Genomic DNA, 16,165 nt, shown 5'->3' with positions numbered 1-16,165 from the left:
ATAAGAAATCTACCTACTGTCCAGATACCACTGGGTTTCCCAAATTTGAGGATTTGCTAGTTCCATTTCTCAAAAGAAAATTCTGAAAGTGAGTCTTTCAATTCAAAGGAATTTTATGAACAACTTTTTCATCAAACTGAAGCCTAAAGGCGATGGGAATATTGTCTTACATTCACACAACAGAGGAAGGTCAATCAGGATAATTTCAGATAGACCATCGCCACAGCCAGTTTCCCACGCCTTTCATACCCAAACCCTGACTACCCACGTCTACACTGAATCTCACAGTTAACCTCAGCCAGCTCTAAAGCAAGGACAGCCAATGGGTATTGATTAGGATGCCGATGTCAGGCTACTGCTGGCAGCAGTTGGAAGTGTTACATTGGGAAGGATTCTGAAAATATCTCCAGGTTTAAGAGAAAAGAACCTAGTAATCAAGCCCTTATCTGGTATGGCTGTTAAAGCAAGAGCAGAGATATACAGGCCGAGTGTTTGCTTTCTCTGCAGCAGGGTAAGCTCAGTTCTGCCCTGCTAGTGGTTAAGGCTCCCTGGGGGGAATGCTGGTTTTATATTTTTATAATATTTAGTTGACAGCAGAAGATAGAATCCTGTGTTAATCTCATTACAGAGGCAGCAGTCTAAAGGGAGATCATAAACAAATCACACTTATTTGTCAGTCCAGGAAAGATGTGACCAAAAACACAGCATAGAGAAGGGAGAATTCAGTTTAAAATGGCCTTTTGCATCAGGCTAAGAGCATCTATTGAGTTGAAAGTAGGGAAGTTGCCTGATTTGAAAAGGGAAGGAATTGGAAGGATGAAAACTTGAATGATGTCTTTTAAAAAACTTTTTAATTAAAAAAATTTTTTTAGAGATGGAGTCTTGCTCTGTCACCCTTCTGGCGCAATCATAGCTCACTGCAACCTTGAACTCCTGGACTCAAGCAGTCTTCCTGCCTCAGCCTCTGATATAGCTAGGACTACAGCCATTTGCCACCACTCCCACCTAATTTTTTAAATTTTTGGTAGAGATAGGGTCTCGCTATATTGCCTGAGCTGGTCTTGAACTCCTGGCCTTCCTATCGTGGCCTTCCAAAGTGCTGGGCTTACAGGTGGGAGTCCGTGTGCCTGGATTGAATGACCTCTAAGTGCTGCTTTAATGTAGTCTGCTTCTAGGGCCAACATCTTTACAGAAGAAATACATAATCATCAAACCATGTGACTTAAAGAAACACTTGTAAATACCTTGCCAACAGAGAGAGGCAAAGAAACCACTTTGTCCATAATGCCTGGGGTTGTCTGGAGGGATATCTACTGGAGCCTGTCCTGCAAGACAAAAAGACCATGTAGCATCAATGAGACACAGGAAATAAATAACAGAGAGGCTTCATCCTGAAAAACAAAACCATCAGGTGACTCATACCTCCTAAGGCCAGCGTATCTTGATGTTCCTGGTGAGAAGAGAAGAGGATGCTGGGATTGACATCTTTTGTGCAGTAATGTTCCCATGGTGGAGTTAAGTCTATTACTTTGTCATGGGGCTGTAGTTCTACATCCAGTGTCACCTGAAATAGCTGAGGATATTTTTCTGGTACATCACATGCATCTAACTCAGGCCTAAATAGGGATTTAAAAAAGATAAATTCAGTGAAAAACAATGGAACTGGTATGATGTTTGGCACAGAAGTCGTCTTATGTTGACTCTTAGGTTAAATCTAAGTCTCATTTCTAAAAAAGACTCAGTCATAACCAGATAAGTTACTTTACTTTTCTGAGCTTCAGTTTCCTAATCTAGAGAAAAGAGGAGAATAATGCCTGCTCAACAAATTTGAATGCTACTGCATGTAAAAGCATTCTGGAAAGCACGGCTGATGTGACTGGCACGGCAAAATCCGTTATTAAAATAGTGCAATAGGCCCACAGCCACTGTCCTGAGCCCTTGAACATCTACTCCTATCCTGGCCCCAGCAACTCCATCCTGGCTTTAGCCACCCCCACACCTGCGTTCACCTAGACCACACTATGAGATAGGATAATATCGGTGCAGAAAGGTCCTCCAGAAGCCTGCTTCAGTGCTATAGCGGGGCATCTATTCTGATGCATCATTGCTGATACCATACCACTGATTAAACTGCCATCCCCACTGGAAAACACAAGGGGATACACAGATGCAAAGGATCAAAAGTAGTGATACTTTGTTCCGCTTTGTTTACCCTTATTCCCTCACATAGAATTTTAGAACTTTCTATTTGAAGTCTTTGGTCCCTTTGTACTTCTGAAGATAAATCATATTCAACTGAAAGCTTTAGAATGCCCACAGCCTCTCTGTGCTACTGAGCGACACTCAGTAGTCCAGCAGCACAGGATTCCCGGGGATGCTACAGCCTAGTGCCATTGAGCCTCAGCAGTTCACAGCTAATTTGATCCAAACAGACTTTTGGCCCAACCAGTACTTACTTGGTGAACTTCAAAACTGTTGTGTCCAGTGGTATGAATCCAGTGTGAAACTGAAGCTGGAATATCTGTGTGTTGGTCACCTAAAAATACATGAGAGAAGCACATTACAATCAATCAGCAAAAAGGGAATCTGATCAAAAGATTAGATTTTTGGGAGACATGCACCTTCAACTGTTTCAATATCTGAATTTGTGTTTACTATGGATATTAAATGACCTCCCCAGTTAGAATAGGCTCAGCTTCATTTCCAGCCTCTCCTCTACTTGAACTCTGCCTTGGCAAACCATTTTCTCGTCCGCTAAGTACTACGTTCTTGCACACAGGCATACTTTGACTCACTGCATTCCTTCTACCCAGGATGCCCTGTTCCAACTCAATGAACTCATCCTTTAGGGCATGTCTTGAAAGTTCATATTCTCTCTGTAGCCTTTCTAGGCCACTGCTGGCTAAAACAAACTGCTCCCATTATAACACCTCATCCTCCCTCTAATATGGTATCATGCATATTTGTACTTATATGGATTTCCCTTGTGAAATTGAGTCCCTTAAAGGCAGAGACATAGTCTTACTCTTGTCAATCCTAAAAACCTCAGCAATGGCTGGCACAAAGCACTCACTTAGCCAATATGTGATGACTCAAAACACAGTTACTTGCCACATTATTCCTAATAGCAAAAAAAATGGCAATATCCCAAATGTTCACCCACTGATGATTAACTGAGATTATCAACAGAGATTAATACATTGTGACATTACAATGGAATAATATTTGGCCATATAAGATAATGAAGTACTGACACATGCTATAACATAATAAGCTTCAAAAACATTATTCTAAGTGAGAGAAGGAAGCCTCAAATGGCCACATATTGTATGATTCCATTAAATAAAATGTCCCAAATAGACAAACCCATAGAGACAGAATGTAGATCAGTGGCTGCCAGGTGATGGAGGAGAGGGGATAGGAAGTGACTGCTATAGGTACAGGGTATCTTTTGTGAGTGATGAAAATGTTCTGGAATTAGATAGTGGTGATGTTTGCACAACCTTTTGAATAGACTAAAAACAACTGCATTGTACACTTTAAAAGGGTGACTTTTATGTTATGTGGTTTTATCTCAATTTTTTAAAATTGAAAAAATACAATCCCTTAATTCCACATCCTCAGTAGAAATCTCTTCCCTTACACTGATCCAAATGGGGCACTATAAGAAAAGCTTATAGGCTTACAGGTGTATTTCTTATAAGTGTATTTTCTTATAAGAAAAGCTTACAGGCTTCTAAAGAGCATGGTTTGCTAAGAGTTCCAGAGCCGCCACCCTCTGGCACAGACATCATGCCAAGGACTTTGGGCAAGTCACAACCTCTTTGAGTCTCAGTTCCTCCCCTGTAAGATGAAGGAGATGAGCTAAGCAATCTTTAAAGGCTCTTTTTCATTCTAAAACTACAAGTCACTCAAGCCCAAAGTGACGGGGAGAAAAGATTCAGAAATACTCCTATTGAAGACTCAGATGAGCTTATGCCATGATTCTTCCAAAAACCATACCTTAGCCTGTAGCCGGCTCCCAATGGTTGACCTCAAGTGATACATGGAAACGACCACGTCTCCTTGCACAGTGATGTTCAAGGGAATGAAGATTTTTCCATCTTGGACACGATATTCTCTGTAAACACAGACCAAAATGTACATTGAAAGAGAGTCCAATCTGGTACAACCACACAGACACAGGTATAGTCCTCTGTGGCTCTGGCTCAGAAGCCTGTTTGCCCAGGCCTGGACCCAGAAACTATTTCCTATCTTGAGCAAAAACAGGAGTGCAGCCAGTGCCAACTGGTTGTGCAGTGGGATGGTGCTGGTCTAATGCCAGGCCCCCTCTCTGCATCCCATCTGGACTGCAATTGCCCATGCCTGCTTTGCAGATCTCATTTTCCTCAAATGCATCTAGCCCCTATGTATTTGCCTTCTCTTAACTTTAAATTAATAGTAAAAGCAGAGATAAAGGGAACAAAAAATCCACTGGAGATCAGGATACAAACAGAAATGTCTTGCTCCGTGAAAGTCTTGGATGCCAGTCCTCAAATTCAATCTATTCCAAACTAATTTCATGTTATGTTACCACCCACTTCCTTCTCTCCACATCCCCTATGACCACCCACTGGCACCTGCTCTTTATTATGGATTCTGTAATTTCTTTAATTACATCACCGTCTACCTAGTTGCTCACTTAGAAACCTCATTCATCAGTGATTCTTCCATTACCCTCACCTAATCCCATCAAGGCCATCTCCTTCTTCAATGACCAGGTGTCCTATGTTCCCCTCCACTGTCTTAATCCTCTATACAGCTTATGCTAGTCCCTTAGCCTATATCACGGTTTGATTTGAAAAAGGGCCATAACATCCCCTGATTTACTTGTACTTTTCTATGATTACCACATATGTTGAACATTTTTTATATATCAGCTATTTCACAATGATATAGTCTTGCAGGAAGAATATATTCAACTCATTCCTGCTCATTTACACGAGAATTGAGAAGTATACAGGAAGAAGTAAAGTAACATGACTTACTTCATTCGTTCAAAATCTGTGCAAGTCGAATATATTTTGGTTTCTCCAATGAGTACATCACAGTAAGGGCGACATCCATTCCTCTGTTTGTTGAAAAAGGGTATTGGACTGACAGTGATCGACTTAATTGTGAGAGGCTTGAAGTGAGGGCGGTAGGGCTTGTCTGCCAGTAGGTCACACATATAGCCCAGGTATCTGAAACAGAAGGTTGGCACTCTCTTGGGGCCCATCACACCAGGAGAAGCAAGCAATCAATATTTGCTATGAAGATTCTTCTTGCAAATTACTGTTATAATAAAAACTTATTCTATCAATTTCTTAAATATTAACTAGCAAAAGACAATGCAACCAATAATTTAGGAAAGATTTTATCTACTGAGATTGCTGTACTTCCCCAATGAACTGATAATGGGGTATTTATTAAATCAAAAAGCTTATGGGAATTTTATAGTACTTCAATATTTGAACATCTATTCCTATTTTATCTAGCAGATCCAATTTATCAGCTAAAATTTGGCTTTGGATAAATTTTAGAATTTTATCATCAGAAGCACTTTTAATCCAAAAAATTAAGGAGATGTAGTTTTTAAAAAAAATGAAGAAATTGTGATAAAAGAAAAATGAATGTTATCTGAAAAGTTTTTTTATTCCATTTTTCAGATTATCTTTTGTAATCTATTTTATTTCTATATCAGAGTTACAAGAAAAAATGAATTTTAAAACACTTTATTCTCTATGTATTTTTGCATTTCCCTTTGTTAAATCAGGTTTCCCACAGGAGGATCACCAGTGATAAGTATAACCAGCTACTGCTGTTTTTCAATAAAGACCTGTATAATAAAACAAAAAGGGACTGGTCTTAGAGCCTGGGATCAAGAATGCTGTTCTGGCTATGTCCACTGGGCATTAGACCTGAGGCAAATCACAACCTGTCTTGAGTCCCAGTTTCCTCACCTGTAAAATGAGGGAAGTTGGATGTAAGTATTCTTTAAAGTTTGCTTCTAGTTTTAACATCATAAATTTTCATGTGGGGGCTTACAAACTGAATGACAATCTAATATCCCAATCCAATTCAGTTTTTCCATAGTTCAGGATAATGCCAGATTGATGTGGTTTGGCTGTGTCCCCACCCAAATCTCATCTTGAATTGTAGCTCCCATAATCCCCACATGTTGTGGGAGGGATCCAGTGGGAGGTAATTGAATCATGGGGGTGGATTTTCCCATGCTGTTCTCATGATAGTGAATAAGTCTCATGAGATCTGATAGTTTCATAAAGGGCAGTTTCCCCGCACATGCTCTCTTGCCTGCCACCATGTAAGATGTGCCTTTGCTCCTCCTTCGCCTTCCACCATGATTGTGAGGCTTCCCCAGCCATGTGGAACTGTGAATCCATTGAACCTCTTTTTCTTTATAAATTACCCAGTCTCAAGTAGTTCTTCATAGCAATATTAAAATGGACTAACACAGAGATAAAGTAAAAGAAACTTATGAAAGAATTTATAAGGCATATTTAAAACAGTACATGATACCAGTCAGACTACATCTGTGCCTACCCTGCATCTAGCTTATTTTACCTCCTATGGGATGGTGAAAGTCCAATTCCTGGTCGCTTTGCATATAGCAATCGAATGGCTGGGCCAGGAGTAGAGTAGAGATTACAGAAAATGAACATAGCACCAACCAGAATTGATGATGCCGCCCGTCCATCCTGTCAAAGAAAAATCATTATGAACATGATCAAATTAGCCATTCTCCATTGAAAATGGCAGAATTTGCAATTGAGAGAGAGGAGAAATCCTCTTAACTGTGGGTGCTTTTCGTTTAAAAATTATTCACTTGAAAACCAAAATTTGTTTCAGCTTTTTAAATCAAAGGCAGCAAGGAAAGACTTATCCTTAGAATAAAATTGATTCTAATCTGAGAAGCCCAATTTGATTTGTATATATTTACTGAAAAATAATATAATCTTCAAACTAATTTTGGACTTGTTGAATTAAAAGTTGAAGTCTCTTCGTTTAGGATTGGAAGTAAAGAGCTCACAGGTTAGGTAAATGCTGCTTGTTGGGATATGGCATATATGTATCTCATGCAAAGTATGTTCCTAGATTCATATAAAATAAAGAACCTTCACCAGATTCAACTTCATTCAATGTAGAAATAAATCTGTTGTGGACTGAATGTTTGTATGCCCCAGAATTCATATGCTGAAATCCTAATGTGATGGTATTAGGAGGTGGAGCTTTGGGGAGGTAATGAGGTAGGGAGAGTGGAGATCTCATGAATGGGAATTGTGCCCTTATAAGAACAGACAAAAGAGCTTGCTGTCATCTCCCTCTGCTCTTGGCCATGTGAAGATACAAGAAGACAGCCATCTGCTACCCCAGAAGCAGGCCCTCATCAGACATTACAAGTGCAGACACCTTGGCTGGGCATAGTGGCTCATGTCTGTAATCCCAGCACTTTGGGAGGCCAAGGTGAGCAGATTGCCTGAGCTCAGGAGGTCGAGACCAGCCTGGGCAACATGGTGAAACCCCATGTCTTCAAAAAGAAAAAAAGAAAGAAAAGAACTGCAGTCACCTTGATCTTGGACTTTCCAGCCTCCAGAACTACATTCCTGTTGTTTAAGCCACCCGGTCTATGGTATATTTGTTATAGCAGCTCAAGCTAATTAAGACAAAATTCAGTAACATCCCTGACACATGTGACCTAGCTTCTTCTAGAATACTTTAAGTGACAGGGAGATTACTTCCACTTGAAGTAGCCGATTCCAGTTTACAGAGCCCTTCCTTATACTGAATATGTTGAGTTGAATTTCATTCCTCCATAGCTTCCACTCAATGACCCTCATCCTTTCGTGAGAACAAACAATAAACCTACTCCTTTCTCCCTATGGCAGTCCTTCACATATCTGAAATACCCTTTCTATCAATGCTTCTATTCCCTTTTAAAACAAACTCAATCCCTTCTATTCTTCCTTATTTGATATTCCATTTTAAGAGACATAATCGGCCGGGCGCGGTGGCTCACGCTTGTAATCCCAGCACTTTGGGAGGCCGAGGTGGGCGGATCACAAGGTCAGGAGATCGAGACCACGGTGAAACCCCGTCTCTACTAAAAATACAAAAAATTAGCCGGGCGTGGTGGCAGGCGCCTGTAGTCCCAGCTACTCAGAGAGGCTGAGGCAGGAGAATGGCGTGAACCCGGGAGGCGGAGCTTGCAGTGAGCCGAGACTGCGCCACTGCACTCCAGCCTGGGCGACAGAGCGAGACTCCATCTCAAGAAAAAAAAAAAAAAGAGACATAATCATTTAGCACATTTCTTCTAAACAAATTCAAGTTTTAAAATGACAACCTTAAATGTGCTGCCCAGATGTGAAATGAAAGATATCAGATATGTTCTGACCAAACTAGAGAAGAAATATCATCTTCTTTATTCTGGACACTATGCTTTTATTAACATAACCCCAGCCCAAACTAGTATAAATGCAAGCTAAGTAACAACATAAGCTTTTATTATTCTCTCTATCCACTAAAACCCCTAGATTTTTTCCAGATGACATGTTAAGATAATGTGCAAATATGTTTAATCTTTTAAAACCAGAATTCAGGACTTTACATTTATCTTGTATTTAATTTCATATCGTTAGTTTTTGTTAAGTGACCAACCTACAAGAACTTTTAAAATCCAAATTCATTATGTGACCCTTAAAATTCTAAGAAAATTGATAAGCTGAATTTCCACATCTTCATCAAAGTTGTTGATTAAAATGAATAACTAAATACAACCTCCTCCCAGGAGAAAGGTGATCCATTAATCACCTACCTTTGGAAGCAGATATTCAACCCCAACTCAACTAAATACATAACAACCTAGCCACATTTCTCCATCCTGACTAGAAAAAACTAAGAAATACCTTGCAGGACTCCAATAAACTATCTCAACTAGTCTGTTAGTCATGTGAAATGTTCTGTTGGTTTGATATGTGCTCATAACAAACCAATGGAGACTCCTTTTTTGCTAAGAGTTTAAAATCATCTGTGCAAAACTTTCTCAGAATTGTGCCTGGAATTACCATCAGGTTCACAAGCCTACAACTTTCCAGGATCAACCTCCTTCCATATTTTGGGAAAAAATCTCCTCTTCATTTGCCTGGCACCTCTCCTTCCTGTTTCTTCATATTACAAATGAAATCCATAATTGCTTCTCCAAGTGCTTTCGGTATTGTGTCACATAATTTAAGCCTTGAGAGTGAATTAATCTGAAGGATTGTGAGGCTCTCCTACTATCTTGCTACCTACCAGCTTTGTCTTAAACATCATTGTTACGTTCTTCCTAGTTTGACATTTGTTCCCTCTGATAAAGAAAACAGAATAAAGGAGTTAAGATCATACCACATGCTTCAAGAATTTGTTGTTGTTCTTATTCCAAACACAGTTTTAAAAAAAGGATATTTTTCTTAATCTGATTTATTTTCAGAATTTAGCCTTCCTGACACTCTTTTCACAGATCCATGGCTCTTGGATATGTAGCCTCTCTTTTTACCTGTGATGCAGGTCTTTTAAAAACTTTTGGTTTTTTATTAAAAGACTAGTATAGCCTATTATTATTATTATTATTATCATCATCATCATTATTATTATTATTTTGAGAGGGAATCCTACTCTGTTGCCCAGACTGGAGTGCAGTGGCAGGATCTCGGCCCACTGCAACCTCCGCCTCCCAGGTTCAAGCAATTCTCCTGCCTCAGCCTCCCGAGTAGCTGGGATTACAGGCGCATAGCACCACACCTGGCTAACTTTTTACATTTTTGGTAGAGATGGGGTTTCACCATGTTGGCCAGGCTGGTCTCGAACTCCTGACCTCAAGTGATCCACCCACCTCGGTCTCCCAAAGTGCTGGAATTATAGGCGTGAGCCACCATGCCCAGCTATGCTTATTATTTTTAATATAATAACCAGTAGTATATTAAGATAAAAAATAAGAGGCCTGGTGGGGTCACGCCTGTAATCCCAGCACTTTGGGAGGCCGAGGCGGGCAGATCACGAGGTCAAGAGATCGAGACCATCCTGGCCAACATGGTGAAACCCTGTCTCTACTAAAAATACAAAAATTAGCTGGGCGTGGTGGTGCATGCCTGTAGTCCCAAGCTACTTGGGAGGCTGAGGCAGTAGAATCACTTGAACCTGGGAGGCGGAGGTTGCAGTGAGCCGAGACTGTGCCACTGCACTCCAGCCTGGCAACAGAGCAAGACTTCGTCTCAAAAAAGAAAAAAAAAAAAACTCCCTCCCCCAGCTTCAATTCCATTTCCCAAAGACATGGTATTGATTTCCAACATATGCATGTCCTTTTTGAGCAAGCTTATCGAGCACCCTGTAGAACCATAATCTTTTGTTTGCCTCTTCTTTTTTCTTCTTCATTGGGTTTTTACTCTTTATGAAGAATCACTGGAACTGGGAGTTTCTGGTCTCCGCTGAGCCATCTTTCCTCCATCAAGTTGTAAGATGTAGACTCTCTGAACTTACAGAAAATTCTTGAGTGAAGAGAAAATCACCAAGGTGCTTAAGGTTGCTTATTCCCTAAAAGTAATCCGTTCTGTTACACCATCTGCTGTGCCTTGGAAAGGAAAATCCTTTGGTCTTTAACATTAAGTTCTTACAAACACCAAGTGTTTTCCCTTTATTGCCAAGAGTTTGGAGATGTGAAGTAAAAGGAAAGAAAAAATGTTCTTCAACTTTCTTTCCTGTTTCAGCCAACTGGCTCTCAAGAAAGGACAGGGGGTTGGGAATCATCAAGTAATACTATAGCAAAAATATATACATTAAAGTTTATAGAAGCTTTAAAATTTATAGAAGCTTTGAAATTTCCAGCATTAATGCTCAGATTCCATTTGTGTATTCAATCACTTATTGAAGCCTTTTATGCCTGGAGTATGAAAGTTTAAAAACAGGCATGGTTCTTTCCTGCAAGATTACAATAGTCTAGTGGGAAAATATGCAGGAGAAGAGCTTACTATGACACAGAGTATTAAAAGCCACAGAAGACATTTAGATGTAATGGGAATGTCTGTATTGTGAAAATACTCAAGAGTCAGAAGGATTTTCCTGAAAGTTGAGTTGTAAAGGACAGGAAAGAGTTCTGAGAAGAGTTAGGGAAAGGAACTCTAGGAAGTCGATGGTCAGAAAAACCATTAGTCCCACTGGGAATGCTCTAAAATACAGTCAATCTATGTGACTTCTTACAAGGACATAGGCATCTTTTTTCTTTTATTTTTATTCAAACACAAACAGGAAGAAAAAATAAATACGCCAATATGTTAATGTTAACTTTATTCACACAAAAGTCAATGGCATTTTTAGCTGTACACACACCACTCCTGTTTCTACCTCCTTTATAATACTTAGCACATTCTAGAGTCCCCACACTATGCGAGTTGCGTATACATCTGCCTTTCCCACTAGTAGTCAGGCTTTAAGTCAAGAATAATAAATCCCTTTCTTATTTTTACAACTCTCACATTACCCAATTCCTAAATATGGGCTCAGTAAATCCTACTGAACTCAAATGTTACCTGTCTACCACTGTGTACAGGCTCATCCATATTTGACCAAACCAAACCATCACCACCAACAACAAAAGGTTACTCACCAAGCAGTGGACAACACAGACATTTTTGGGATTCTGCAGTAGCCAGTTATACATATTCCGACACACAGCAAAAAGGTTGTGCAGACTGGGAGCCTGCCTAATGGGCCAACTGCATTCTGAGACCTAAGGGAACACAGCAAAAGGAAATGAATTCCTCCAGCAACTTCCTCTTCATAAGCAGGTTATCACACCAAACAACATCTTCTGGAAGTGATACCACATCCTCTTTTAATATAGGCAGGAACAGGGTCGAAATGCATGAAGAAGAGGGTGTTTAACACAGCAATTTTTTTAATTAAAGAATTCTCTTTCAGTAAAAGTATGAAAACACATTTTACAGCACATTTTAAATTAAACTAGACCATTTCAAGTACATCCTTGGATTTTTTCTATTCTGTGAGGTTATATAGAATTTCATTTCCATTAAGCATAAAATGTTTTGACCTCCCCTCAAATGTTTAATTATAGGGTTAGAAGTCCTGCACCATCTCTAATTTATCCCAGCTCTCGTGATAACATGAAAAGTGCTACAGAGTGAGCCAAAGGCAGGCTTGTGCATGAATCTATTTTTTTTTCTCTTTTAATCAAAGGACACAACTTACAGGGGAAACCCTTGGCATTTTCATTCATTTAACATGCATATTCTTTTCACATATTATGGATTATCAACTAAGTTCTAGGAATATTGCTTGGCTCTGATCCATGCAACAATAATCTAAGACAGGTATTAATATAATCCCCATTTTGCAGATGAGAAAACTGACTCTCAGAGGTTATCCAGAGTCACACTGCTGCTCAGCGCCAGCACTGCAGCCCAGATCTTCTGAATATAAATCATCATGTTACAACAGCACACTGGCTGACATTATCATTTGCCTCAAAATACTGTTACGGCATGATCCCTAGTTGATTACATATTTACTAATTTAGCTAAGAAACAACAATGAGAAGCTTAATTTGGACAAACTTCATAACGACTTTAAGCCTCTCTTTCTTCATAAAATGTGGTGAACAGTACCTCTTACATAACTCACAGGATACTACATGAACAGGTACTTCAAGAGCTTAGCTCAGTATCTGACACACCCAGAGTGATAATAAATGTTGGCAGTTATCATTTTATCAGGTAACTGCCAGAGCAAAGCCCTGCAGTCAGGACTGGCCATGTTTGAAAAAAATGAAGTCCTTCATGGTGAGAGTGTAGACTGAAGGGCCAGATCATACAGTCTTGTTAAGGAGCTGGGAGAATATTTAAGAAGGAGAATGACTCTCAGATCTACATTTCCAAAAATCTTTCAGGCTCCAGTATGGAGAATAGAAATGGATAACAAGATCCTAAAGGTAGGGAGACCAGTCAGGAGGTTGGTGAGGAGTGTCAGTAAGGGATGATGGTGGCTAAGGCTAGCTGAGTAGCAGTGGGCTACAAACACACTTGAGGGACTCAGCAGATAGAGAGGTGGTGGGACACCTGGACATAAGACAGGTGATAGATACATGGTGGCAGTGTGTGCATGTGCAGGGGTGTACTGAAGAGTGTGTCAGGGGAGAGAGAGGAAAGAGTCAAGCCTGAACTCCAGGTTTCCAGCTTGAATGGCTGAATAGAAGGATACAAGAAGTGCTATTTCCTGAGATACAGAATTCTGGAGAAAGAAGAGGCTTCATACAGATGATGTCAGAATGTGCTCTGCAATCCCAAATGTCTCAATTCCTTCTATTTGACCATGGGAAAGGGAGGCAAGAGGAATTTGTTTGATTAGCCCTTTTCTGGTAACCAGATAATAAATAATCAAAATATGACTGGAAAATTATCTGTGCTCTTGGTAGAGCTGACATCTAAAAGCAAACACATTGAGTTTCTCTCTCTGGGGCTGCCAAGAAAGCCCATTCTTTTTTGTTAATTTGTAACATTTTTCTACAAGATGACTGTGGGGCAAATGGCAGAAGACCTTCCAGGTTACCCACTTTCATATACTTTTGGGAGGGACAAGTATGGTTTATTAAACAAAGTATTTTAAATGTTTGGCATAGCTCCCAAACAGTCCAGGGTGATCTAGTATTGGCCTCTGTCAATTTAAACTTTATGATGGCTTGCCCCTTTTACCCAACACGATTCAGGACTGTTTCTGGTCTAATCTTTACCCACATATATATTCCCCATTGATGTGTTTGTTTTCAAGGAATGGAAATGACTTACTGACTAAAAATACAGAATAACTGGGAAGATACATTTTGCTGTCAAAGGAATCATAAAATGTACATTTGTACAAGCTCCTTTCTGTCTGCAATGTATTTTCTTCTCTTGGTAAACTTCAATTCATCTTTTAAAATCCAGGTTCAAGATCTAATAGTACTTATTGACATTTACTGAATATTTTACCCAACTGCTGCAGAATTTATATTCTTTTCATTAGCACATGTAACATTTTCTAGAATAGACCATGGTCCACAAAACGAGTCTGTACAAATTCAAAAACACAGAAATTGGCCAGGTGTGGTGGCTCACACCTGTAATCTCAACACTTTGGGAGGCCAAGGCAGGCAGATCACGAGGTCAGGAGTTCAAGACCAGCCTGGCCAACACAGTGAAACTCTACTAAAAATACAAAAAATTAGCTGGGCGTGGTACCAGGCGCCAGTAATCCCAGCTACTCAGGAGGCTGAGGCAGGAGAATCACTTGAACCTGGGAGGTGGAGGTTGCAGTGAACTGAGATCACGCCACTGCACTCCAGCCCAGGCAACAGTGCAAGACTTCATCTCAAAAAAATAAATACATAAAATAAATAAATAAAATAGAACTCATACCAAGCATCTTCTCTGACCACAATGGAATAAAACTTTACAACTAAATAACAAAAGGAACCTTGGAAAATACATGAACACATGGAAATTAAACAACCAATGAGTCAATGAAGAAATTAGGAAGGAAATTTAAAAATTTCTTGAAACAAATTAAAATGCAAATATACAAAAACATATGGGATACAGCAAAAGAAGTACTAAGAGGAAAGTTTATAGCAATAAACACCTATATCGAAAAAGTAGAAAGACTTCAAATTAACAACCTAACAATACACCTCAAGGAACTAGAAAAGCAAGAACAAACTAAAGCCAAAATTACTAGAAGGAAAGAAATAATAAAGACCAGAGCAAAAATTAAGAAAAGTAAAACTAAAAAGAAAAAAAGATTGACAAAATAAAAGGTTGTTTTTTTGAAACAATATACAAAATCAATAAACCTCTAGGTAAGCTAAGAAAAAGAGAGAGAAGACCCAAATAAATAAAACCAGGAATGAAAAAGGAGACCTAACAACTGAGACCTCAGAAATACAAAGACTCATAAGAGACGGCTACTATGAACAATTATATACCAATAAATCAGAAAACTTAGAAGAAATGGATAAATGCCTGGACACATAAAACCTACCAAGATCGAACCATGAAGAAATAGGAAACCTCAACAAACCAGTAACAAGTAATGAGATTGAGGCTGTAATAAAAATTCTCCTATCAAAGAAAGGCCCAGGTCCTCACGGATTCACTGCTGTATTCTACCAAATATTTAAAAAAGAACTAATATTAATCCTACTCAAACTATTTTTTAAAAAATGGAAGAAGAGGAAATACTTTCGAACTCATTCTACAAAGCCAGCATTACCTGATACTAAAACTAGAGAAGGATACAACAAAGAAGGAAAACTACAGGCCAGTATCACTGAAGAACACAGATACAAAAATCCTCAACCAAATACTTGCAAAACAAATGCAACAACACATTAACTAGATCATTCACCATTATCAATAAAGATTCACTTCATGGCCAGGCGTGGTGGCTCACAGCTGTAATCCCAGCACTTCAGGAGGCTGAGGTGGGCGGATCACAAGGTCAGGAGATCGAGACCATCCTGGCTAACACAGTGAAATCCCGTCTCTACTAAAAATACAAAAAAAATAGCTGGGCGTGGTGGTGGGCACCCGTAGTCCCAGCTACTCGGGAGGCTGAGGCAGAAGAATGGCGTGAACTCGGGAGGCAGAGCTTGCAGTGAGCCGATCACATGACTGCACTCCAGCCTGGGTAACAGAGTGAGACTCCATCTCCAAAAAACAAAAAAAAAGTTTTACCTCAGGGATGGCTCAATATATGCAAATCAATAAATGTTATATACCACATTAATAGAATCAAGAACAAAAAATACATGATTATTTCAATAGATGCTGAAAAAGTATGTGATAAAATTCAACATCCCTTTATGATAAAAATCCTCATGAGGCCGGGCTCGGCAGCTCACACCTATAATCCCAGCACTTTGGGAGGCTGAGACAGGCAGATGACTTGAGGTCATGAGTTTGAGACCAGCCATGGCCAACATGGTGAAACCCCATCTCTACCAAAAATACAAAAATTAGCCGGGCATGGTGGCAGGTGCCTGTATTCCCAGCTACTTGGGAGGCTGAGGCAGGAGAACTGCTTGAATCCAGGAGGCGGAGATTGC

The 16,165-nt window shown here is 39.6% G+C and overlaps 1 protein-coding gene across 6 annotated transcripts in view; it reads right to left on the bottom strand.

Moving 5' to 3' along the window:
* DNAJC6 (DnaJ heat shock protein family (Hsp40) member C6) overlaps positions 1-16,165 on the bottom strand; it is a 161,813-nt gene that overhangs the window by 24,990 nt on the left and 120,658 nt on the right. For all 6 annotated transcript variants that reach the window (XM_030812963.1, XM_030812964.1, XM_012506581.2 and 3 more), the window contains 7 exons: positions 11,675-11,797; positions 6,604-6,737; positions 5,028-5,222; positions 4,003-4,120; positions 2,457-2,536; positions 1,423-1,616; positions 1,245-1,325 (listed from right to left, as the gene is read on the bottom strand). In XM_030812963.1, coding sequence (XP_030668823.1) covers positions 1,245-1,325; positions 1,423-1,616; positions 2,457-2,536; positions 4,003-4,120; positions 5,028-5,222; positions 6,604-6,737; positions 11,675-11,797 — 925 coding nt within the window. The remainder of the gene's footprint in view (positions 1-1,244; positions 1,326-1,422; positions 1,617-2,456; positions 2,537-4,002; positions 4,121-5,027; positions 5,223-6,603; positions 6,738-11,674; positions 11,798-16,165) is intronic.

This window comes from Nomascus leucogenys, chromosome 5 (genome assembly GCF_006542625.1).
Source record: "Nomascus leucogenys isolate Asia chromosome 5, Asia_NLE_v1, whole genome shotgun sequence".
NCBI classification, from domain to species: domain Eukaryota; kingdom Metazoa; phylum Chordata; class Mammalia; order Primates; family Hylobatidae; genus Nomascus; species Nomascus leucogenys.
Note: the sequence above shows the minus strand (reverse complement) of the source record. Positions and strands in the feature narration are given on the sequence as shown.